This window comes from Athene cunicularia, assembly GCF_003259725.1.
Source record: "Athene cunicularia isolate RWA chromosome 4 unlocalized genomic scaffold, athCun1 chr4_part1, whole genome shotgun sequence".
Lineage (NCBI taxonomy): Eukaryota > Metazoa > Chordata > Aves > Strigiformes > Strigidae > Athene > Athene cunicularia.
This window is the reverse complement of record NW_020799098.1, coordinates 33,768,030-33,795,018: the sequence shown is the minus strand read 5'-3', so window position 1 is coordinate 33,795,018 and position 26,989 is coordinate 33,768,030. Positions and strand designations below refer to the sequence as shown.

The 26,989-nt window shown below is 35.7% G+C and overlaps 1 protein-coding gene across 1 annotated transcript in view; it reads right to left on the bottom strand.

Moving 5' to 3' along the window:
- Positions 1-202: 202 nt before the first annotated feature.
- MTNR1A (melatonin receptor 1A) overlaps positions 203-26,989 on the bottom strand; it is a 52,760-nt gene continuing 25,973 nt past the window's right edge. Inside the window, exon 2 of the mRNA XM_026847097.1 lies at positions 203-1,900. Coding sequence (XP_026702898.1) covers positions 1,032-1,900 — 869 coding nt within the window. The 3' untranslated portion in view covers positions 203-1,031. The remainder of the gene's footprint in view (positions 1,901-26,989) is intronic.

Below are 26,989 nucleotides of genomic sequence, written 5' to 3'. Positions count from 1 at the left end.
CTTGTACCAGGGTCATAAGTAGTATCTTCTCTTTTCTATTATTTAAAGGTGTCTAATTGTTCTAGGTTATTACACTATGTTCACCACTGTGGTAAACACCTAATTATTATTTTGAAAAGCTTATCTGTAGCAGATTACAAAATAACCTATAGTTATAGAAATAATGGTTCCTTCCTCACTTATGTTTCTTGGAGGTGCTTCCCCAGAAACATCTCTGCAGCACTTCCTGATTTGGTGAATTACTGTCTCTTCAGAAAGAATGGTAGTTTATATTTCTCTTCCCAACCCTCCTACACGTATTTTCATGCCCAAATGGCTTGAGCTGATGATTCATGGCTCTTTTCTTTTCTTGCTGTCTATCCTCCTGCCCTTGTAGCTTTGAAGATAACCAGTCACATACATTTCTCCTCCTAAAAGCTATTTTAAAATTGAGAAGTCAGTTGAGAATGCCATTCCTAGGAGGGCTGGTGAGATTTAATCTCTAAAAAATCAATAATTGTGTCCATGTTAGGAGCAAAGCAATATAGGCAGAGATATTTATCAAAAATCCTAATGAATTTTCAATTACCTTGATTTCTCACTTCATATTTCCTAATGTATTTCATAAAGGTCTGTTTTAATCTTTTAAAAGAAGTTCTCAGAGGCTTTAGAATCAGGACCATAAGCTGGCCAGAAAAAGCAGGCTGAAAGTGGTAGGAATAGTTTTGTGACTTCTTTTATTGAGCCTGGCAACGTGGATACTTGCTTCAATTTCTTTCTAATTGTTTATCTCCATTTAAAAAAAAAAATAAATTCCATACATAATTTTGTAATTCCCTCAAGGATATCTTGTGTTATACGACAGATATAAGATTGTATAATAGGATCTGTATGTCAAGGGTCTGTAACTTGAGTTCCCAAATACCATCCAAGGAATTTGATCAAACTGCTTTCAGTGTAGAAGAGATATTTCACTATAATATTAAACAGTAGGTCTAATAAAACACATGCTTTATTTGGATGCTGTTGAGCGACAATAATGATTCCCATTTTCAGACAGAGTCCACCTTCACTTGATTGTTGTTTGTAATCAGTGGAGAAGGTTTACTTTTCATCCTGTCTCCTGCATCATTAGAACTATCTTGGTAAAAAACTTTTGCTGTACAAAGAGTGACAATAATTCTCTTGTATTCTCTTCTGAAGTTCTGGTTCAGGAGTCCATATATGATAGCATTAAGGCAGCTGTTGAAATATGCCATGTAATAACTAGATACAAACAACCATTCTGGAATCCTAGGGATTATAGTTTCTGGGTTGACAGCCACGGCAAGGCCTATAAAATTCAAAGGAGCCCAGCAGACTGCAAACAGTACAAATACCACAAACATGGTTACAAAGTTTCTGAAGTCATGTGGTTTCAGCCTGGGGTTATTATCTGGTTTAACCCTTCGCCTTACCTGAATAACAAGGATCCATATTCTCAAGTAACAGAAAGTAACTATGGCTATGGGCAGCAGGAAATGGAAAAAGACAACGGCTATTGTATATGCTGAGCTCACGGATTGTGCAAATGTACACGAGTAAATCCTGGGGTCATACTGTAGCGATCCCACAAACAGGTTGGGCACGATAGCAACAACCGTTAGAATCCAGATAAGAACAACGTAGCACAATGAATTCTTGTCGCTGTACAGCTTGTCGTATTTAAGACTGTGGCAAATATAGCAGTACCGATTGATAGCGATGCCTGTAATATTGAAGATTGATCCAATGACACTTAGGCCCATCAGGAAGCCACTAATCTGGCAATGCAGGTATCCCAGATTCCAGCCATTGTGAAATACAGATGTGAGGACCAGTGGATATGGGTAGATTGCTACAACCAAGTCTGCAACTGCCAGGCTTACTACAAACACATTTCCTGTAAAATAAATATAAAAAAGGCAAGTATTAGTTTTTCTTTTGATCTCTTCTGTTGCTTCTGCTCACAATACATTAATGAGCAGCCCTAGTGGAACACTATAAATGTAATTATTTTCTACTTTCTACATCAAAATTCATTGCTGTATATCAGAAATAAGACACTTATTTTTAATCTAAAAAGGAAGTAGCTTAACCTAAAGATGCACCTTTTAAAAGAAAACTGTCTTTGAGTTTAATTACCATGACCTAATATTTTTGTCATCTCATTTATTTGGATTCTTCCAATTACACAGAGTCAGAATTCATATCACATTAAAATATTAATAACTTTAAGATTTCCTTTGATTTTAAATAGGTAGTCTCTCTTGAAAAATCAGCAGAAATAATATGATTACTAATAAATTTCAAATCTCACATTTACCTTTCATGTTTAATTCCATTCCCTTTCCTTACATTACCCCATCACTTTTTGTCCTGAAACGATTCCCCCCCTTCCATGGCTTTAACGTGACTTTTAAAGTGACTCCTTTTGAATTTTCTGGCTAGCACTTAACTAAACTTCTAAGAGTCTAGCTGAACACAAATTTGTCTTTCCTAAATTGAAACACATAATCTTCAGTAAAAGAAGTGCTGATGGGCAGTGACCTAGGCAGTTTCCAGACACTATTGAAGCCACATTCTCTTCTTCCTCCAAACTGGAAAATTAAGCAATGATCCATTCTCTTGGTTAATTTTTTTAATTAAAAAAAGAGAGAGATTATTTTAGACTGTGTTAGTTTTTGATAGAACCCCTCTCTGTTCTTCAAAGACAATGGAACCCATCATAACTGTTTTAAATTAGCCTTTTGAGCATAGATTACATTTTTTTAGTTGCTTAAATAATGCATCTGAACACCTCCCAGTCATTCTAGCTTCTAATAAGGTGATCACAAAATACATTGATAAAGCTTTTATTCTTTTTTAAAAAATAACTACTACATGTATTGGTCTAGTTATTCATGTCCATATCTACAGAAAGCTATAAATATGTATATATACCTGCATGTGTGCATGTATATAAATGCACGTATATGCATGTATACATAGGTATGTGTGTTTGAGATTATATCTTGGAATTCTGAGATTTTTCACTGAAGATGAAATATGAGCTCCTATTGCAACCTGTAAGAAAATATACTTCTAGGTTTAGACGATGTAGAATTTCATTATTAACCCAAAGTGGGCTTGGTGAACTCTTTCATGCATTTATTTTGAAAAGACAAAATCCAAATAGATAAAAATAGCTTAAAAGAAAAGGTAAAAGTATCTATGGACAAACAGGGTATTTTAGCTGCTATAATTCTCAAAACTATTTTTTTAATATATAATCTCCAACATCTTAAAATGCATATTCTCTCACTAAGCTTATACTTTAAATGACCAGGTAGAAATATAAAATCTGCAAACACCTTCAGAGAAAATAATAGAAATTATCTGGCTCAGGATGCTACTTATCCTCTTTTGTTTAAATTTTAATACATGCACAAAGTACCACATTTGATATTTATACTAATGGCAGCTGGGACAAATGGCCTCAGTTAAAAGATTGCTACACTTCAAAACATCTGTAGTTGTTTCTTCTTTTGACTAGGAATTCACTGTCAGACTCAAATATGCTTATCCTGAAGGCTTTGGCAGAATTCCAGATCATTTCAGCACAAACAGCAGAGCTCCTTTAAGCAGAAGACAAGGGAAAAAACCACTGCTTTCACAATTTACCCTTAACATAGTGGCAAGTGATACAAGAATGGAAAAAGAGACTATATGAAACTCAGAGCTCGGTGTCTATCTTAAGAAGTGGAAAATGTATGAAAAGTTGCTGTTGGCAGGGGTTTTTCTCCACCCAGAATATTGCAGGCTTGATGAAATGGCACCATGTAAACTCCAGATGGGACACAGAACCAGGACACTTATTTAAATGTAATAATTAAAAGAATCCTATTTGCACTTGCTTATAAATATTCTGCTTAGTTAGAGACTGTGCATCCCAAGCTTCTCTCTCTGATAACCGCTGAAACTTCTGTTGGTGCTCTCCATTGATATTGCTAATATTATCATTACTAACCCACTTGAGCCACAAGATTCAGGTATAAAAACAAAGATAAAAGTGTGTGGGTTTTTTCCCTTCGTTGAAAAAAGACAGGTAGTATACTTTCCTCTGAATAGTTTTAGCAGCCCTGTGCTTTGGAAACAACTGGGTCTAGGAAGAGTAGGTGCTCTGTCCCTGAATCAGCCAGATTTCAAGCTTTCATAAACAGGTGCAATATGGTTGTCCCAGCTCAACTTCTCAGTTGGTTGTTGTAGAGTGACAAACTAAAAGTCTTGGAAACACCAGCTGTTTCATATGGAAATTGGAGGCTAGCAGGATATCCTGGGAACCTGTCTTTCTAAAAAAATCATGAGCTTGGAAATCAATTCCCAGGCTGCCAGCTCATGGTTAGCATGTCAGCTAGATGACCTAAGCATTGGGCTAGAAACTGCCTGGAAACCAGATACCTGCTTGCAGAGAGGACTTTTTAACCTGCCTTTCAGGAAGGGTTATCTTCAAACTTGAGTTCACATACATTTTCCTAGCGAGCACAGAAATGTTGTCATTAAATTAGAATAGACAATTCAAGTGAAAATTTGGGATTAGCATGTTTGTTGTATATTTTGAGGTTCATTGTTCCGGACTCTGAAGTTGGATCTGAAATGATGTTGAGCTTTCATGTGTTATATAAAATACAATTTAAAAGTATGATCCTAGACTTAGGCATCCACCATTACTAGAAAATTATGATATTTTATGAAATTCCCATATATTTAATGACATATTATGAAATTAAACTTTTATGTTTGTTGAACACTTGGTATTGTAAAGGTAAGTACCATAAGAAAGGATATCCAACAACGCTGTAACCCTGTCACAGAAGGCCACCAAATTCATCAGGCATGATTTGCCCTTAGTGAAGCCACATTGGCTGTTACCATGTGCCCTAACATAGTTTCCATGATCTTGCTGGGCACAGAGATAAAACTGACTGGCCTGTAGTTGCCTGGGTGTTCTTTTTTTCCTTTTTTAAAAATGGGAGTTATGTTTCCCCTTTTCCAGTCAGTGGGAACTTCACCGGACTGCCATGACTTCTCAAATATGACAGATAGTGGCTCAGCAATTTCATCTACCGGTTCCCTCAGGACCTGTGGATGCATCTTATCAGGTGCCATGGACTTGTGCACCTTCAGGTTCCTTTGATGGTCTCAAACCTGAGCTTCTACTATAACAGATGGTTCTTCATTCTCCCAGTCCCTGCCTTTGCCTTCTGTGTCTTGGGCAGTGTGGCTGAAGCCCTTGCCGGTGAAGGCTGAGGCAAAAAAGTTGTTGAACACCTCAGTCTTCTCCAAATACTGGGTAATGAGGTCTCCTGTTTCCTTCTAGAGTGGGCCCCATTTTCCCTAGTCTTCCTTTGTAATGTAATGTACCTACAGAAGCTTTTCTTGCTATGCCCTTGACATCCTTGGCCAGATTTAATTCTGTCAGGGCTTTGGCCTTCCTAACCTGACCCCTGGCTACTCGGACAAGCCTTCCTGCTCAGCAGACACATAGCAACATCAGACCTACCTGCTGAACAAAAAACTTCATTAAATCAACAGAAAACAAACAAGTGCTTTCCTAGAAAATCTGACTTTTCCAAGAGCAAAAGACAAAATAAACTGAGTGTACAAACTATGACTCTGTCAGATTATTTAAAAAAAATGCTTATGAGACATAAATATCATGATGTTAAAATGAATTCAAGAGCATCAAATAAGAACTACATGATATAGTTGTATCAGTAGCCACTTGTATCTGCATAATATATACAAATCACTGTGTGGGTTGTTATTCCCTGGATTTACTGCTAAGTATGTCCTGAATTTAATGGGAATTAGAAACTTACCAGAAATTTCTAGCAAGCTAAAGAAGTGCAGAATATTAATGGAAAAAAATTAGTTACTTAGTCTGTGATGCTGAATGTCTCCCATAAGCTTAGACGGGAGGGCTGAGAACTTTGCCAGCAAATCAAAAAGGCCTAATTCTTTCTGCTGTTTTAGAACTGAGGGAGATGTGGTCTACAGAGCACTTTTCTCAAGTGCTGAGAATGAAGTATTTTAACTCTTTCAAAACTTTTAGCCTAGGAAAAAAAAATAGATTGTAAAAAAGGGAAACAGTTTATCTATGGAACAAAATACCAATGTTTTAAAGCATTAGGGACTCCAGCTTGAATCTTGGTACTAAGGAAATCTGAATGAATTTTAGAGATCTTCTTTTGCTGGCAAGATTGGTAAGACTACTATTTCTCCTCCTTTTTTTCTAAGATATTTCTGTTGCTAGGTCACTATTTAAACTCACTTATTTCAAAATATTTCCTGTGTAAATAATGTATTGGCTTCTTATAATAAAGGTTTCCAGATGCCATCATGTTTTCATCACATTGCTACATTTTGAAGTATATAACATTACATTTCCTACTTATGCATTAGTGCTTCAGACTGCACCAAATTTAGCTACGAGGGATTTAAAGTCTTTGTGCTAACTGGAGATGCTTGTGCTTTTAAGTAAGACTAGACAGTACATGCAGCTATCATTGAAGTCACATATGAAGCTTTTGTTTCAGTGGCCATTGAGTCAGACCTTGGATGTTTACTTCTTAAGTATATCTTTAAGGAAAGAGGATAGTGTAAACATTTGCAATGTTTGAACAGTTACAAGATCAAACTTATCTTCAAACTACCAGGTCCATGCCATTCTGATTTACAGTCTTTTTATCACCTGTCAGATATTGCCAGATATACTAACAGTCATTTCTGATTATTTCTTAACTAGGTTTAATTAACAGGATGCTTTGCTATAAATTTAGACCAGGTTTTCTAGAAGTTATGATGTATTCAAATATCATTTCCATGATTTTTATGTCCACAGTTTTCATGTATTTAATGGCACCAAAGTTTTTATTTACATTTTAAAGCACTGATTTCTTATCACTCTAATAGTTGTACTGATTTTCTTTGATAGTTTACAGATTTTTTTTGGCATTTTGAAACGTTTCTCAGTAATTCAGCCCTTTCTTAGACTGTTAATACAAGATTTTATGCTACTATCTGAAAATAAGACTAAGGTTAGATGCACACCACTAAATGCCTGCAGCAGTAGCAAATTTAAATTTGGTACCTCATAGTTATAACTGAACACAGCATCATACCAACACATTTACATCTAGCAAAAGTGACAGCATTGACAACTGGCAAAACACCTAGTTTAGTGAACTAGTAACTCCCCTTCACAACTGAATGGTAGGAGTGAATGAATCCAGAATATAAGACATCACATGAAATAAGGCAATGGCCTAGTTTATGAAGAAAGCAAAATTAGAAGGCTTGGCATAATATTCAATATGCTGCATTTTGCCATTAAGAGCTAAACTGTTTCCTTAGAAAGGCATTTCATTAGGCCTCTGCTTCTCTCATGTCTGTTTCCATACACAAAATGGTGTCTCAATGACAAATATTAACACTAGATTTGTTTCATATTCCATGACCAGTTTTTCTTATACATTGTTCTATTAGCACCAGTGTTTCACCTGTAAAAAAAAAAAATCACAGACAACTACAAAATCAATGAGTAATTGCCAGTTTTGTGAATGCCTAATAGAAATTAATAAAATATCCTCATTCATGTATCTGGAGACAAGAGCTATGGTCTACAGGTTCAGTAACCCTTCTTCCTGGGACCTTAACCAGTCACAACATTTCAAGAAAAAGATCTGTCCATCATTTTTCCAGGATCAGTTTAATATGGGAAAGTTGCTGTACCTGGCAGCACAGTTTAGGATTCCACAAAGATCACATGCAATAAAGACTATTAAATGAAAATACCTGTAAGTGGGGTCAATGACCATTGTTTCTTAGGCAAAATCAAGTAAGGTTACTGAGACAAGTGTGCAAACAACCCCAGCTTCACTGAGAAGATTTGAAAGGTGTAAGAAATTAACAGCCCTTGCAGCTCAGCATGAAAATAGCACAAAACAGCTGAGCAAAAATGTAGGAATATTTATTACATAAGCTCCAGTTACTCCTGGGAGCTTCATTCACTTTACAGATCATAATATCAACTCTCCTAAATCTGAAAAGCCTATTTTTAAACTAATGTCACTATTTATAAACCTGGCCTGAATCAAGAAGTCCATGTGCACATTAAATTTGAATAGCATGATGGGCCTGTGTGTTTTGCTTCTCATTAGCAAATTAACCCTGATGATGCAGGTGGTGATGCAGAGAAATTTAAATGGCTTAAAGCCCACAATGAACCTTTTAGCTTTAAGCACATGTAGGAAGACCTTTATCTTTCCCTTTAAACTGAAAAAGGACCTTGTATTATTTAGCAATTTTCTTAAAATCTCATTCAAATGTACACTGCTGTCATGTAATAGAAGGGATTTTCAGGCCCTGTGTCATCTAGTTGGGACACTAATGAAACCAGCTGTGTAATTACAGAGATGACAATTCCCCACAGCTGTAATGATGTCAGGCAGGTAGCTTGCTAGCACTGAGGAGAAAGCATTAAATATTTACGGTTTCAACTTATTTATAATCTTGTTAAGGTAGAGATTTTGAGTGTTGTAGACAAGTTCAGATACTGTAATGACCCAAGTAACCTCAACTTTTAACTGCGGTTGACAGACATCCAGGGTGGCTGAATTTTACAGGTTTGGACAGCTGAAGAACCATATTACGATATATTTGAGTGATGTGGAAGAACAGATTTGTTAAAGAGCATGTTATCAGAATAATCCATATTGTAATACTTCATTCTAGTGTACTGCAAGTTGAAGAAAATTTGACATAGCACAGCATAAATGAAAGATCATACTGATGCACTCCGCAAAAAAAAAATGTTACCTGGTATTTAGATTATAACAATTATCATACAGAATTCCAGTGAAGTTGCAGCAACAATTTAATTTGAAATGCTTATGCCATCTTCTGGCCAAGAAAATTAGATGCATGAAAGAGTAATTGGCAGAAAACAGCAGTCAGGAATTATATAATACTCAGAATAAAGTGTTGAGGACTATGGTGTCAGGTCCAAGTTGATTGTAGCCAAATAGTACGTAGATGTGATTGTTTTGCAGATATGCCAAACAGCATAGAGTTTTCTATGACTTTATCACCTACAATCTTTTTCTCCAGTCCCATGGCACATATGTGAGTGAGATAGCTACTGCTCTCCTTGCAGTCTAAAAATATTTGTCAGTGCTCTTCTTGGTGGTTCAGCCATGAGAGGAAAGTGATGTAAGTTTTACTGTCAGGTGGAGAAAGGAAATGAATCCATATGCTGGATGAGTGCTACACACTTGGGAATGTACCTTGCCTCTGGCAATTTTGTATGACATGTCAGGGCTGCTTTGACAATGTCTCTTGTATTGGACCTCTTACATGATAGGAGTACTGAAGTATGTACTAGGCAGTAGATTTAGTAGGTGCATGGGATACTGAATATCTCACTACTGGCAAGACTGAGGTATTTCTGGGTATGCCAAGAAGGGTAATGCTATCCACTGGATGAATTTATGTGACCGCATATAAAGCACCTGCAAAAAGCAGCAGTAAAGAAAAGGCCTAGACTACCATTGCACATTTAGGTACCTAATGTGGGAGTAGACAGAAGTTGGCAGAAGATCTTTCGAGGTCCTAAACTTAAAAACCTAGAGGTGGTCGGCGTTTGGGTCTTTTTTTAAGAATTTTTAAGAAGTACAGTTTTAAAAGGGCGTTAAATCATAGCGGTCAGAGATACCAGTGAACCTCAAAATACACTCGTCTTTCCATTACATTATGCAGTGCCATGAAATATTTTCCTTTGGTGCTCTATTACACTGTAGGTTCATGTCCAAGATGTTCTTTCTACAGTTCACTGGGCTGGTGTGTTTTCCAGATCAGGACATCTATTCACTTTGAACATCAGCCCCTCTACTGTGCTGACAATATTTCAGAGACCAAATAAATTTCCCTGAGTAACATATCCACTTTTACAGAAGGGAATTATATTACCACCTCTGACTTGATCTTTTCTATCTCTAATTTCTATGATGCATTTGGGAGAAAAAAAAATTCCTGCAGAACAGCCTGTTCTCCAACAAGGTATTGTCTAGATGTTACAGAACACTAAGGCTGTCATCCCAGTTCAGCAAGCTGTATGAAACCGATTAGAATAACAATACTGCTGATGTCAGAGGATCACACTACTGAACTGCATCACAGCAAAATCAGCTAAGAGTACTTTTTTCCCCCCTTCAACTGTATTTGCATTAGAGGCTGGAAATAAATGGAAGGTAAAAAATGGTACCGTCACAGTAATATCACAGCTCAGATAAATAAAACTAATAATACAGTTTAGAATAAAACAAATGAAAGGGAAAAAGCAGGAAAAGGCAGAGAGGGATGCTTGTGAAATATAATAATGTTTTGCATTTGTACAAGATCTCAGAGATCTGTCAAGGTTGTTGCTAGAAAACGGGAAGATACAGCCTATGCCCTTCCAAGTTCTAATATGTATTTTGAGAAAACAAATAGGATAATACAGGAAAGTGCGGCTACGTAATTGACAGCAGACTTCTATACTGTATATAGTATTGCAAACATGAAATCTTGTTCCTGGATCTCTTTGAAAGTCAGTTTTATGTAACAGGATTTAGATATATGATACAGGATGGGTTTATAAGAAATTAAGAAGTTAGGCAGTTTATTCATTATTGCCCTGGTTCATACAGGTATTTGTCACATTTTAGCACCTGTATAGTACAACTGAGTCAGAAACAATGTTTGTTTGCTTATACTAGATGTGTATTTTAAAAGCTTGTTGATAAAACCTCAGGCTACAGTTGGAACTTTGTATTAGAGGGGAAGGAATGAAGACATTACACTACCTTAAGTAAAACCTTATATTGTAATTTGTATCAAAAAGTTGGGGAAAATATATAATTTCTCTGCACCTAAACTTTTTTATTTTTCCACTAAAGATATAATTTATAGTGCTCTAACAAAACTTAAAAAGGTTTGGAGAAAGCAGTTTCTCAGTTTTCTAATGTTATCCCCATTGCTAGTAGCAATAGTCTATAGAGATCTTAAGATAAACTTTAACATTTAATTATAATATATAATTAACATTATTATGACATTGAAATGACCATAAAAATATTTTCATTTATTTTAAGGCTTCTCAGGATTCTTTTCTTTGTACAATTTAGGTTTTTTATTACACAAGCAACTGACAGTACAGATAAAATAACAGGGACAAACTGACTATAAAGAATTTATAGAACTTTAAAAAATATTCTTAAGTCATTATTCCTTTAATTCTTCAGACAAATAAAGACATGAGGTTTTTTTTTTCAATATGTCTTCTGTGCAGCCTAAAATATACACTGACTTCACTGCAGGTAAATAATGAAGCTATTGTAAATTTATACCAATATCTTTGCAGTATACAATTATATGGGAAGTACTGATGCACATGTACATCAGCTAGTTATTCTGCCACAGGATTCATAAAGGTGTTCAAAAACATTAAAATTGTTCAAATAATTTAAAGTAGTATTTAGAACAAGAATTATAATCCTTCCTAAGTTTTTCATAGTACAAAATATTTTGAATGGTCTCCATTTAGGCACACTGACCTATGGACCAACCGATAGTTGCTGCTTATGACAGAATATGGAAATAGGACTCTTGGTTTGGATATACTGTTGTAGCTAATGCATATATCTCATCTTAAATCTTAACTGAATGATCTATTTTTTGCCATCAGTCTGAATGATAAAATTTCCACAGATATTGGTTCTAGTTTGACCAGGGTCTAGAAGTTACAATAAGGAGGGGAATTAATTTATTGCTTATTGCTTTTTTTTTCCCCCTGTATGATGGGATTTTTCACAAAGCATGGAATAAAATTTCTAAGCAACAATTATTTGAGAGAAACTAGTATGAGAAATAGTCAGGTAAGATTGTGCTTTGACATCACAGAAGACTCCAGGTATTTCCACACAGTACCCTGATGAGCTTACATAAGTGAGGTCAACCTCCTAAAGGATTTTCATTCTCTTTATTAAATACTGACATATAACTCCAAATTTTTTCACTATCTTCCTGGTTAGTTAATTAACAAATACATGACTTTTAAATTTAATGCTTATTAGAAATGAAATGGGGTTTGGATTTGTGTCTTCTATCTTAACAGTATTAAATGAAGTTCTTTACTAAGAGCTCACTTACACGGAGAGATGTAATTTAGCATGTTGATGAATTTGCCAAACTACTACATCCTTAGAAGTAGGCTTTTGACTAGAAGCAATTGACTAAAATAAAGATTTAGCTCACCCCACTGACTTCAGACAAGTTGAAGTAGTAGTGTGAGCAAATAAATGGCTCTGTGTATTGAATATATCTCATAATTTTATTACTGAATTATTATCTTGCTTTAGTTACTTGCCTGTTCTCTGGGTTTTTCTTTCATGAAGAGTGGTGTGAAATTTTTCAGAATACACTTATTTTTCTATTGTTTAAGTCTAAACTGTCTATATCAATGAATGTAGTCGAAGGACAATGAGTCCATGACACTAGCTAATAGGAAAGAAATATATAAACGTTGACTTTCAGTACCTACATATGTCTTCAGAATTTAGCACTCAATTCTTACTTAATCTGTAGCACTAGAAAAACTTGTCCAATATTATGAAATAAATTGCTGAAAGCAGTATTTGCTGTCAAAAGTATTGGATTTTGTATTATGATGATTTTAGTATGGTAGAATTTAGAAGTTGTGTTATGATATCTCATCTGAAGTGCTTGTACCCATTGATTTTTGTTATAACTCAGAAATATCCTAACTGCTTGTCTTGAGAATCCAAACACAATTTGTATAATCAAGTTCAATACCTCCACTGTAAAATATGTAAACCCTTCTCTGTGTGAAAATAAAATAGATTTGGAAAACTATACCACTAATATAATCTTAGTCTCATAATATTACGTATATAATATCTTGGCTGTTGGAGCTCCTTTACTTTTTTAATGCCTATATTTTCTCTTGTAATCCTTTCTTTGTTTAAATGTTAGAGTGAATCTTAGGGGGAAAAAAAAAAAAAAAAAAAAAAAAAAAAAAAAAAAAAAAGGCATCTAAGCAAGTTGAAAAGCTAAATATAGTCAGATAAATATAGTACCTTTTTTAATATTCAGTAAAAACTTTGGCTGTTCTCCCTCTGAACCTTACTCCTGAGTTCTTCATCTTTTTTTAGGTACAGGTTTTTAGTGTGCAACCATAATTCATTATTTAACAAAATTTAATAAATCAGAAGTCACTTCTGCTTAGGAAGCTAAAAATAAAGAAGACACCCAAAGAATAGTGGGATAATTATCTCAATTGATATTAAAAAAAAATATATCCCTATGCTGAAAGGATGCCAGAAAGAAGAGGTTCTGTACAATCAGTGTATGTCAAAGATACAGTATATTTATATGGTGTTGCAAAACCTGACATGAAGTTTGTTATGAAAAGGATAGAGTGGTGAGCAAGTGGTAAGTCATCCTTAGCTTCAGAAAGTACTGAATGGTGCCTTTGCTTTACTTTACTTCATTAGGGAATAATCACCTCATTTTTTAAACATTACTCTTGTAAAACGTTCTACAGATGACTGAATGATAAAAAAAGGAGGAACAAGTATCTTCCACATCTCAGCTAAAGCTGCCTAGATTTTCATACTTTAGTTTCACAAACATCTGTATTTAGCTTTGTAGGTGAAAAGGTTCCTTCAACCGTTTTGAAAGACAGCTTGAGCTCCTCAGAGAGTCACTTCAGCTGTTTCCATGTATGAGCACAAAGATGTCTGCTTTAGCAGATTAATGTGTTTTTGTAAAGTAACAGCAGAAGGGCTTCCCCAGAAGACCTGAAAATTCTTCACCTCTTTCCAGAAATATGTAAACCCAGACTAAATGCCTTCATTTGTGTGAAGTAAAACTGGTCAGACCATGATGCAGAAGTAACTATTTTGGTAACACATAAAAAAAGTCCTTCAGACTCTTTTATTGAAATTGTTTGTGTCAGTTGCAACCACTGATGGGTAACAGTAGTATCTGCTGTCATTATATTAATTTCCTGATAGACTTGAATGCATATTTTAGGAAGGTCCAAAGGCATTTTTTATTATAAATTCCAATACCTGGAATAGGACAGTGTCACTTCTTTATAATATTTTTAAGTATATTTTATTAACAAAGTCAAGCTTCCTATAAATTTGGTGTGGCAGGATGTTGAGCTGGTCAGAGCTTTAAAACAGATCAATTAACCTTCTCCTTATAGTAAGCTCAATTAATAAAACCATTTAAGACAGACAATAAAAACAAACCAGTTTCTTCCTGACTTTTTTGTACTTTCAAGGAAGATCCTTTCTCCCAAGATTGATTTCAGTCAGTTCACAGACTTCCATGGTCTCCTGTGGTCCTCTCCTCCCCATTTCTTAGGCCTGATCTGTTTTCTGTTCTCAACCATCTCAGTCCCTGATCTAGGTGCAAGCTCTCTTCTTCTTGATACCTTCCTATGCCTGGTCTTCCTCTGAGCGAGTGCCTGCTTTTATTGACACTGCTCAGCTGCTTCTGAGGGAGAGAGTCATCTCCCCTTTCTTCTGGGTGATCAACCTCACCGAGATATGCCTTTACTAACAGAAGGTAGGCAGAGTGAGAAAAAAAGAAACACATACCTTCAGTCAGACTTAAGGGAGAGAAGAACAGTGGTTAAACTTTTAAGCTTTAAGACAGTTTCTGAAAATGTCTAATTCTGTATGGAATTAAAAACTTATGCCAAGCTACCAACTCAAAACAAATGAACAAACACATTCAAACTTTCTCTTCCAGGATAAGAAAGTTATGTGAGATTTTCATCAGATGTATAAAAGTCAGATGTACAAAACAGGAGCAGGTTCATCAGGGCTGACAAAGTATCTACCACAGCTTGGTCACCAAACCTTTCCTCCAATGATTAATTGTCTGAACATCAGGTCAACTTGGAGACAAGATCACTGACAAGCAAGCATTTCTCAGAGCAAGAACTTGTTCCACACTGCTGAACAAGTCCCTAAAGTTGGAAGAATAGTCTGTAAAATAGATTGTAAAAGTGACAACATGGCAAAACTCCTTCATACGACTGATACTGAGACAAATGAAAGAAACAATGGAAGAGAATGAGAGAGTTCTAGTATAGAGAGAAAATATTTTGCCACAGAGGAATATGTTCTTCTGGAGTAAATATATTAAATTTAAATTACAGGTGTTAAAGGGAAAAATGATACGGCATTGTTCCTTAGTTACTGTTCCCTTTTAGTAAATCCTATCCTATAGACATTTTGCAGTGGTTGGCTTGGTTTCTTTAATCTGTTATAGCGCATAAATTTTCATGGAACTAATGCTGTTGCTCCGTGTTCCATACCAAGCTCATAGCTTTCTATGTATTAGACAAAAAGATTAAAAAAAAAAAAAAAAAGAGAGAGAGAAAAATGTGAGCACCTTCAAATAAATCTGATGAATTGCTCTGAATATATTTTTGTTTGATGCAAGTCAGAGAATGTCCCCCTTACAACATCTCTAGAAGAAAATGTACCTGATCAGTTATTTACAATCTCAAGTGGGATCAGCACTAAATGGCAGACACAGGATTGGGTTTTGCTCCTGCCTCACTGCGCAACTTTATAATTCCTTTTTGTCCCGTGAAACTGTACTCTTGCCTAGCATTTGTATTCCTCCTTTTCTCAACTTTCTCCCATATTCCTCCTTCCCAATATCTATGTATTTATAATCACTCTGTGAACAAAATTTGTAATTCTCAGTGTTACCTATTTTATTTAACAGTATATACTTAAGAAAAAACCCACTTTTTTTGATTTATTACTGTATTTCCATTGCTGTCTTCATATAAATAAATACCACTTAACATACAGAAATTAACATTTTTTTGTGACAATGAAGCTCTCCTCCCTGTTCTACCTGTATCTGGGTGAGCAAAAGTACAATAAAATGCACAGGATGCTAGTCACCAAAGAATGATAAAATTCTGTTATCCTTAAAGGACATAGAAATTATATTTCTGCAGTTTATGGTAACAATCAGGATTGTAATACTATTTAATTAACTTAATTTAATATCTAATACTATTATTTAATTGCATGCACATTTGCTCAACATCTGGTTCACTGTTGAGAAATGCTAGAATCCATCAGCATGGAAGTTTAATGTGTTTAACATGCTGACATTGTTTTCTGTGAATAGGTACATACAGTTTGTAAAATTTTGATATATACGTATGGCTTCTATCAGTGTGCTTTCTAATGAGTTTATAAACAATAACTGATACAGCTGAACAGCTATATTCATATGTAGACATGTAATGATGACTATGGAACAAACATGTGCCATACAAGGCTGGAAATAATCTTAGTTATATGGTGGAAAATTGTAGGGGGAGGCGCTCGGAAGATCTCGCGATGTACGGGAAAAATAGAGGCACATGAAAAGATCTCGTGATGCACGGAAAGAACAGGGAACTAAAGATCACGCGATGTACAGAAAGGGGTATATAAAGCAATTGCGCAGTTAATAAACCAAACAGATGGCATCCACCATACCTGCGTTTGTGCTTTCTTTCCCGCGGAGGTTAACCTCCTGCAAGGGTTAGCTGTGATCTGAATGCCGCATTATTGTGGCTTAGCAGATAGAAAAAAACAGCTAATGCCTTAACACAACAGAAAATAAGCATGGACTGCCATGCATTTGTGGTTCATTATTTGAAATCACTGCTGCCTCTAGTTCATAATGAAAATTTAAATTTTAATGTAAATTAGATTATAGTTAGTGCAAGTTTTAAGATTTAAAAATCATGCTATCCATGAATTCAAATTGCAAATCAACCTCACAACTTCAGTTAGTTGTACAAATACAGAATATCTGGACTATGGTTTGTAGTATTAAATGAGAGCATTAGTTTCTTTTAATGTGATAAGCCTATTGTTCATACATATAATTATTCACTGAGAACACCCATTATTATACAGTGGTCTTTTAGTGTTCCATAGCACCTTGCTCACTGAAACTACTGATCTTCATAAAAATGGAGAGTGAATTCCAATCCACAAAAAAAACCCAGTGATAGCAATCTAGTGAAATTCTCAAACCACCATGAATACATCCTGTATTTTATAGTTCTCAAAGTCGTTATTATTGCACACAATCAAGTCCTGCAGGGAAGACACATACAAATTTACATTAGCGGTAATTGCTGCATTTTATTATTTTAGTCACTTCATCCCAAGAAAAAATAACTATAGAGTGTAGTGATTTCAAAGCAGCTCTTTTCTAGAAGAAAATTTTGAGAAGCAATAGAATTAAAATATTAGCTGTTGGCTATTTATGTTGCTATATTCAACTGCTTCATAATTTTAAAAATAAAATTCAAAAAATGTAGCATGGTTACAAAAAACTTTAATGGCACCTGAATTGCTCTATTTTTCAAATTTCAACATCGTATCTTTTTAAGTTTCAACATACTAATACATTATGATGCAGTTTCCAAAATTTAAAAAATCAAGCATAACCTGCTTCCTTGTGAAGTTAACTATTTTACAAATAGAATTCATTTACTTGAACTCAAGTGTGTTTAAGAGTGAATAAAAGCACCTCAACAGATTCACTCATATAAAGTTCTGAACAAACCTTTGAAGCAAAATCAAGGTTAAAAAAAGATCTCTCGACTCTCGTTTTCCTGGCAAAGGTTAAGGAAAATAGTGCTTTTTACAGAAAGCAGAAATATTTCTCTTTCTAAGCTACACATAAAAACATACTATAGTATTCCAGAGGATACTAGAATTATGTCAACATTTGGAATCCTGTTCTATAGCAGCATTTTACTTTGGCTTAGATCTTACTCTGTATATTTAAATTAATTTTTTAAAAGAGAGAGATAGCATATATTATAATTTAGGGGAAAAAAATCTTTATTTTCTTAGCAATTATTGCTAATCCATAATACTTTTCTTGGCAGATGACTGTGAACTGGAACAAAAACTACACTTGTAGTCAGCTAAATCATCTTAGCTAGATCAGAATGACTCAGTATAAGAAAATATGCCTGGAGAGAAAAGATACACAGTAGAAGTAAGTTGTTCAGGGTCCTCAAAGCATGTCTACTAGCAACAATATGCCTAAATATTTGCTACAGACAAGGATCAAGGTTGGAGGAATTTTACTGAAACTTCTAAACCCTCTCTTTCTCCATCAAGGTAGAAAGTGTATAGATAAAGCCTTTGGTTCAGGTCCAGATATATGCAAAATATATCTCTGGAATTAGTCGTATCCAAGGGAGACTAACTCTTCAGGATCCTCAATTAATTTTAAGCTTTTCTGAGACAAAATTATTAAATCAGTCAACATTTGCATATTTGACAGCAGAATACTTCCCACTGATTTTATGAGAGCTAGTAGTATCCTATTTATGAAAAACTCTGCAAAGAGCCAACCAGAGCAACCATCAGAAACACGTTTTATTTAATTCAAGGATGCCATTAATTCAGTGAATAATTTTGCCTTAAAGAAGATTTCTGTTGCTTCATGAAGTTTAAATTTATATTTGTAATATGTGTTAAAAAAATCCTAGATAGCTATTAAGTGTGGATTAAAATATATGGGAAGACCTTATTTTAGGTGCTTCTTTTCTCATGTAACAAACTACACATAGTATTTACATACCTGCCAAGCTCCATTCATTTCAAGTAAGACTAATAACCACATGCTCTCAAAAGTCAATGCACAAAGAAAAACCAAGTATAAAGTAGTGATGACATCTCTGAAAAAAAATCTTTGTTGGAAAAACAGGTGGGTGCCCAAGTTGAAGTCACGAATCTTTTCCAAGCCAATATTCTGTAAATTTAGCACTTTAATTGTGCATCCATAAATGAGTCCACAAAAAATATTTTAATAAAGTAGTAAGTTAATGACTTGAACACAGGGCACCTCTTTCATAATGCTCGTGTCTTTAATTTAAATGCATTCCCTCTTCAAAAGATCAGTCAGGAGAAATGACTTGTGAATATGCAGAAGTAACTATGTTTTTGATTTTTGTAAGAGAAATGATATACCAGATACCAGTTGATGAAGTAGTCACTAGTCTTCCCTCTCAAACAAACAAACAAACAAATCCCAAAACTTACCTACAAAGTACTTTTATATTTTAATAAATAAAATACTTTAATAGTATTCCAAAACTGATTCAGTAAGTGTACAAGCAGCAACCCAGTGTATGGTAGCACTGAATCTTTACCGTTACTTTTTAAACCAGGGTATTATGAAAGCTGTGTGTAGAATTTGACAGTACTCAGTGTGTTCTTCTAAGCAGTAAGTAAACATGCTTCCTGCACTGTGAGCTGCAGTGGAAAGATGTCTATACATCTTCTATAAAGGAAGTACTCTCCAACCTATTTGCTAGCCAGGACCCAGACATCACTATGATTCTTACTACTCTGTGGGGAACTGACTCAATCAGAGTCTGCAGGGTTTATTTGAAATGGCCCTCACATACAATATAGACTTCAGAAAGGATCATCCAGCTGTGTTAAGAATACGCATAATATAGGCTTTAATTTTGTACATACAGAATCAATTGTATAGGCTGGCTACACAGCCAAACTATAACATTTATAGAGAGGGTTTAGTAATGATTTGATAGTAGAGGCAACAGTGATAAGAAGTTGCAGAAGATTAAATCATAGCCCTTTTTTATAACTTTAGTTCAGCTTTTGAAAGCTGTATTTAATGTTCTGACTGATGTTGTCCATCATTTTTAATTGGAATTGGCCATCTAGCAGCTTGAAGTGGCTTTACAAATATTATCCACCAATTACTATTTTACTCCACCAGTAGCTTGTGTTAAACTGTCCTAGCTGTTATAGTAGACACTATCCTGAAGTTGCTGAGTTAGAACCAAAATGATAGTACAAGAAAGAGTAGAGGAGAAATATATTTTCCCATCTATATGAAGAAAGCAAAAGAGAACATTTCTGGACTTTTTCGTATTTTATACCTATTGATAGTCTTTCGCTGTACAGACTATAATGAAAAACAAGATGAGGTTAAGTTTACTGAAAAATACACTTGCTAGCAGAAGGATCAAACTTGGGTTATATTAAGAAATCCTTTTTTAGGTAAGATCTTTAGATATTATAAAGCCTCAAGAAACATACTCTAAAGACAGTCCTGTCTGGATGTCCTCCTTTTCCAAAGTTTGGAACTTTTCAATCAAATTTGAAAGTGGGTCTCAAAGACACTGCTGCAAAGTTTCTTCTACACATTGTGTGAAAAATTGTAGCTGGTCAAAAGAATAGGGTAGGCAAGCCAAGGGCCCAAGGTGATGGGAACAGAAGAGACTCAGCAATCAACAAAGCAAGAGAGTTGAAGTGGAATCCTTTGAACATAGGCATGGAAAGAAGGAAGTGCCTGCAGAACAGCCTTGTGGGAAAAGCTTTTAAGCCTGTACTGGGGAATTAGCACACTTGAGTGCATCTCTGAACTGTCTCTATGCTGATGCATGCAGCATGGAGAACAAACAGTAGTTGAAAGTCTGTGTGCAGCTATAGGGCTATGACCTCATTTGAATAATGGAGACATGGTGGGACAGCTCACACGGCTGGAGTGCTGCAGTGGAGGGATAAGGCTCTTTAGAAAGGGCAGGCTGAAAAGGCAAGGAGGGACAGCTGCCCTTTACGTGACAGAGAGCAGCTGGAATGCATGAACCACTGCCTTGGGATGGGTCAGGAGTCAGTTGAGAGTTTATGTGTGAAGGTTAGTGGGCAGACCAGCATGGCCGGCTGTTGCAGTCAGGATCTGCTACAGACCTCCTATCAGGAAGAAGTAGATGAGCTTTTCTTCAAACTAGATGAGGCCTTCAAACAACTGGAAGAAGCCTCACATTCACAGGTTCTGGTCCTCATGGAAGCCTTCAACCACACTGATATCTGCCAGAAAGACAATACAGCAGGGCTCAAGCAATCTAGGTTTCTTGAGTGCACTGAAGACAACATCCTGGCACAGGCAATGGAAGGCCCAACAAAGAAAGATGCTATACTGGACCTGATACATATGAACAAGGAAGAACTTGTTGGGAACTTGAAAGTCAGAGGCAGCCTTGGCTGCAGTGGCTGTGAGATGGTGGAGTTCAGGATCTTAAGAAATTTGGCAAAAAGCAGGATCACAGGCCTAGATTCCAACCTTTTCAGAGGATACAGCCCTGGAGAGAAGAGTGGTCCAGGATAGTTGGCTGATATTCAAGGATCATCTCCTCCAAGATCAAGAAAGGTCTGTCCTGACAATTAGAAAATAAAGCAATGGTGGCAGACACCTGCATGGATAAACAAGGAACAACTGACTGAACTCAAGACAAAAAAAAGAAGTGTACAAGAAGTGGAAACAGGGGCAGGTCACCTAGGAGGATTATAAAGTTGCTGTCCAGTCATGCAGGGGTAGGGTTAGAAAAGCCAACTGGAGTTGCATCTGGAAAAGAATGTGAACAGCAAAAAGAATTATAGAGGTACACAAACAGTAGAAAGAAGACCCGGGAAAACATGGGCCTGCTGCTGAATGGGGCAGGGGAACTGGTGGCAAATGAAACATCAAAGGCTGAAGCACTTAGTCCCTTCTTTGCCTCAGTCTTTACCGGACTTCAGGAAGCTCAAACCCCTCAGATGAGAGGGACTGTTCAGCCTGGAGAACAGAAGGCTCAAGAGGGAATTTATCAATGTGTATATATACCTGATGGGAGGGAATGGAGATGAGAGAGCCAGACTCTTCTCAGTGGTGCCCCATGATAGGACAAGAGGCAGTAGGCACAAATTTAAATACACAAAATTCCCTCTGAACATAAGAAAACACTTTCTTACTGTAAGGGTGGTTGTCCTGGTTTTGACCAGGATGGAGTTAATTTTCATTGGAGTATTTGTGATGTCATGCCCAGGTGAGTGGGTTGCTCTCTCCCTCTTGGCTTTCTGCTGGAGGTTTTCAGCAGCTGTCTGCTCCTCGGGCCGTGTTGCTGCTGGGGGGGCGGTTTCCACGCTTGGTAAAGCCAATGTTGCATTTTACCGGTTTTCTTTTGAATCCTCTTCTTTTGATCTTCCCCTATCTTACCAGAGAGGGGCAGGGGAGGTGAAGGGCCAGCCACGTGGCATGGCGTCTGGCTGCCGCCTGAGTTCAAACCGCCACAGTGGTCAGTCACTGGCAGGGAGGTTGTGGAGATATTCAAAACTTCAAAAGTTCTAGGCAACCTTCTTTAGCTGACCCTGCTTGAGCAGGGTGTCAGACTAGATGATCTCAAGAGGTCCCTTACATCTTAAATGATTCTGTGATTCTATTCATTTCTGTTAACAAAAACCCCACCATTTCCTTGATAATTAACACTCATAAAACTGATAGGAGGTGGTCTTCAGTTCCATAAACACAGGGGTCTTGTGTCATTTGTGAGACCCTAGGGTGCCTTTAGTAGCCTCTTGCAGCTGCCTCAGGAGGTGGTTGCCCTGCAGGTTCTGTTTATATGTCCCAGCCCTGTGCGGACATCTGTCTCAAATACCGTAGGGCACCTCAGATGGCACCTAGATTTAATTACCTCATTTGTAAGTATCTTAAGAAAGTAAGATGAATGTCTGAAAAAGCTATGGAGCAGACACGGAGAAGAAAAGTAATTTATAGAAAGGAATGGAATCTTTCCTTACGTTCTTAATTTTCAGAAAATTAGTGACATGCTTTGTCTGAGAAGGCTTAAAGAAGTATGCAAAATACTGAAAAGATAAGCATGAACTTCTGGGATCTTGGCAATCAAGTGGATTTATGACACATCTACTCAGAGGTGAGACATTCTTGGAAAAATGAGTTTGACTATACTCAAAATAAACTTTCCCAAAATATCAAAACACAATCTTCTTTGGAGAAGTGCTTATTTGTAGAAAGTATTTAAAATAGGCAAAGAGAAACTGATATTTCTATATGAAGTATGAATGTCATATTGCTGCATCAGAAAAGAAAGGAACACTCTAGTAGCAACGTGAAGAAACTAGGACTATGCCAGATCCTTCATTTACACTTCTGTTCTAATTCTCAGCTACTGTACTACTAATTCTCTCAGTAACATTTTGTGCCATTAACGATTATCTATAGTACTATGAAACAGGAGGCCTAACCCTGAGTACAGCAGAGTTCAGTTTTAAGGAATGCAGGTTAATCCAGCTTGAATTGCACTTAATCTTTGTTAGTAGATGAACAAAATATATTTTCCTGTTTCTTCTAGATTACATAGAAATGTTTGTAAAGATTAAGAATTGCCATATATTAGAGCTCAGTAACAAAGCTTTATTGGTTATGAATTCAACACCAAAAAACCACTGTATTTGCAACTGACAAACTCTCTAGGAAATAGGAGGACACAAAAAGTCAGAAGTCACAGAACAAAACCAAGGTTTTTCTGGATATATAGAGTCTTTTCCATAAGGACCTCTCTTTGCTCTCTTCTAAATTAATAATTTTATAAATTTTATGTATTAATTATGCAACTGCAGGAGAAAAATCTAATTCTTATTAGACACATATGCACAGTAATGCTTACAATACAGGTACATAATGTCAAATTGTCTCTGGTATAAATATAGCACAAGAAATAAAATGCAGGTAGTTGTGATGGATACCTCTATGAATATTAGAGAAGTTCAAGTCCATATCAAGTTTATGTCAGAAACCTGACTCTATTACAAACTGAACTCTGTTATTTTTTTTTTAGGTATATTTATTTGATCATAACTTATAGCATAGCCAAAGTTGTATAATATTAAAAAACAGTGCGATAGAATAGTACAAAATTAACCTATTTAACACAGAGAGAAATCACAGTGACGAGTCTCATTCATTAGGGATATATTTTCCCCTTATTGAGCCTTATTAACTGGAGTGATTTATGCATGCTTAAAACTGAAGATGACATTTAATTACTGCATCAGCAATTTTATGGATATGTGTTCAGATAATCTGACTACTAATTTCTGGAAATCATTGTTTGGAACATTTCAGTCTTGCTAAGTAGTCATGTTTGCTATACATTATGGATCAAACCATCCAAAACATATAAAGCACTCCCTTTTATATATAATTCCATTATAGATTATTACTTTTACATGTCATGATTTAAACCCAGCCTGCAGCCAAACACCATGAAGCCGCTCACTCATGCTCCCTCACCCAGGGGATGGAGAGGAAAATTGGAGGGATAAAGGTAAGGAGACTCATAGGTTGAGATAAAAACAATAATTGAAAATATTATTATTATTAATAACAATATAATAATAATAGAAAATACAAACAGGTAATGCACAATGTGATTCCTCATCACCTGCTCACTGATACCAAGCCCGTTCCCCGTTAGCGATCCCTGAAAAGATCCCAAAACCACAATCCTGGAAGTAAAAGAGCCAGTTTCCCAGCCAACCCTCACCTATACACTGAGCATGACGTTATATGATATGGAATATTCCACTGGCCAGTTTGGATCCATTGCTCTGGCTGTGCTCCCTATGCTTCTTGTACACCTGGACAAGCAGAGTCTTTGATTTCTTAGCAACAACTGAAAACATCAGTGTATTATCAACATTATTCTCATACCAAATCCCATACTGAATTCAAAACACAGCAGTATTCTAGCTACTATGAAGAAAAATTAGCTCTATCCTAGCCAAAAATAGGACAGTGGTGCTTTGGTTTGTCTAATTATGTACATACTTTAACAATGAAGACCTTAATTTGAGAGATGCTGGAATTTTACTGCTAAGAGAACTGTCAAAAAAGTCTCTATAAAGTCACATTTGTAAAAGGATAAATAAAAATAAGTCTTCCAAATTATTTGAAGTAGCTATACAGAATCCTGTCTAAACTCTGTATTTGGCTGTCTATATATAAAATTACCTACTTTCAGATGACTAAACCAACTGACCTGTTTGAAGAACTCTTTTCCTTCAAGTTCATATATACTTACACTTTAGAATATAACTTCATCAGGAATTTGAGGACTTATGAAAATCTTGCCATTTTTTCCTTTTTATATTTATTCTTTTTTATAAAGTCCAAACAAGCCCAAATAACTTTGGGAAAAGTTGTCAGTCTTTTGCTTGTTATGATCATCTTCCCCCCCAGCCTGCAAATATAATTGCATCCTTGTCTTCACACCTACCAAATGAGTATCAAATGAAAATTCATAATATTCTTCACTTGTCAAGTCATCTTTTGTCACCTAGTAGAACTAGCACAGTATTATCTCTCACCATACTGGAGCACTCAGACAAGGGGTAACCAAATACGTTGAGTAATTCTCTTGGCCAACATCTCTCTTTCCTCCATTTTACTCTGTTGCTTGCATCTATCAATAGGAAAAACATATTAACACACATCTCTGCCCCAAAGTATTCATACACCTTTTCCTGAAACTAACCAACTGAGATTTGGTCAATCTAAGCAAGAAATCAAAGTAATAAGGTAGCAGATTCTTCATATGAGAACCCTGGACTGAGGTTCAAAAACGGGCTTCAGGGACATGAATGCCCACATCTCACTCAGGTTCAGTAGGAACCAGAAATCTAGTTTCTTTGGACTTCTTTGAAAATCTCAATCACATTTTTCATCAGTACAGACAGCAGGTTGTATTAAGCAGTTGTAACAGAAACAACCATAAGGACAGTTTATAAAATTCTAGCAATTAAAAAAATTACAGTTCTGAAAACTCTGGAGGTAACTGAACTTTAACTTACAGGACATAGAGAAAGACACCAGGTAACATCCCACTGCTTTTAACTCTGTCCTATAACGCCATATGCCTTTTAGTACTGGAAACATTCCAACATGCGGGTTAGGATGGTTTTTGGCTGTTTGATGAGTACACTTGCACACATCTGTTGTGCTCCCTGTTACCCATGACTGCTACACACTTCTGATTTGTGTACCTGTCTGGGAGAAGACACCACTGAATTTTCAAAAATCTACAGATTATTTCAAATAAAATGTATTTGGGTATATATTTTTTATATATATATATATATATATATATATATATACACACAGACACACACATCTAAAATATTTGGATTCTGCAAATGTCTAAGTACACTCTTTTTTTTCTTTTTTTTCTTTTTTTTTTTTGTGGAAAAGCAAAACATAGCATAGAGTTGAAGAAAAAAGCTAGGCGACTCGCTTGGAGAAAGATGGTCACAAACATAAAAGAATTCTTTGTGCTCATGAAAATTAAGGTATGTTTCCTAGAAAAGATGAACCGCAGTTTCTGTGAATGAAGATACACCTATAAAATGTTCATGAGAATTTTGTCTGTAGATGGGAATTAAATGAACCAGTTACCATTACCTGGACAAAATTGTTACTGTATTATAATGGATTTTCAGCTTCTGTAATGATTAAAAAAACCAGACTGTATCACATCTGACTTCTTAGTAAAAAATACTGTTAGGAATCCCATGTTGTCTCAGATCTGACTGCTAATTCAGTGACTCAATAACATTACAACAGTAAAATTAATCACTTCCTGCTACAACTAGAAAATCTTTAACAAATGTGTGACTGCATTCTTATTTTGACAAGTGATGCATAAAATGGAATACATTACAGTTTGTTTTGCATCTTCATGGTCTAAAAACCAGAACATTTTTCCCCTCTAGTGTCTGATAGTGGAAATTACAATTAGTTGAATGCATTTCTTTAATAATTCCAATATTTTAGTTAATTTATAAATATTTTTTAAAAATTATGAGCATGTTAAAGTCTTCGTTAGACCTAGTGAGTTACTTTGAAATTATTTCCTAGTGAAGAATTAATATCAGACCCAATTCTCATACTGAAATCAAGGAAAGTTTTATTGTTGATGTCAATGGGCTTTAAATTCCTTATTGAAATGACAAACTGTTGAAACGAC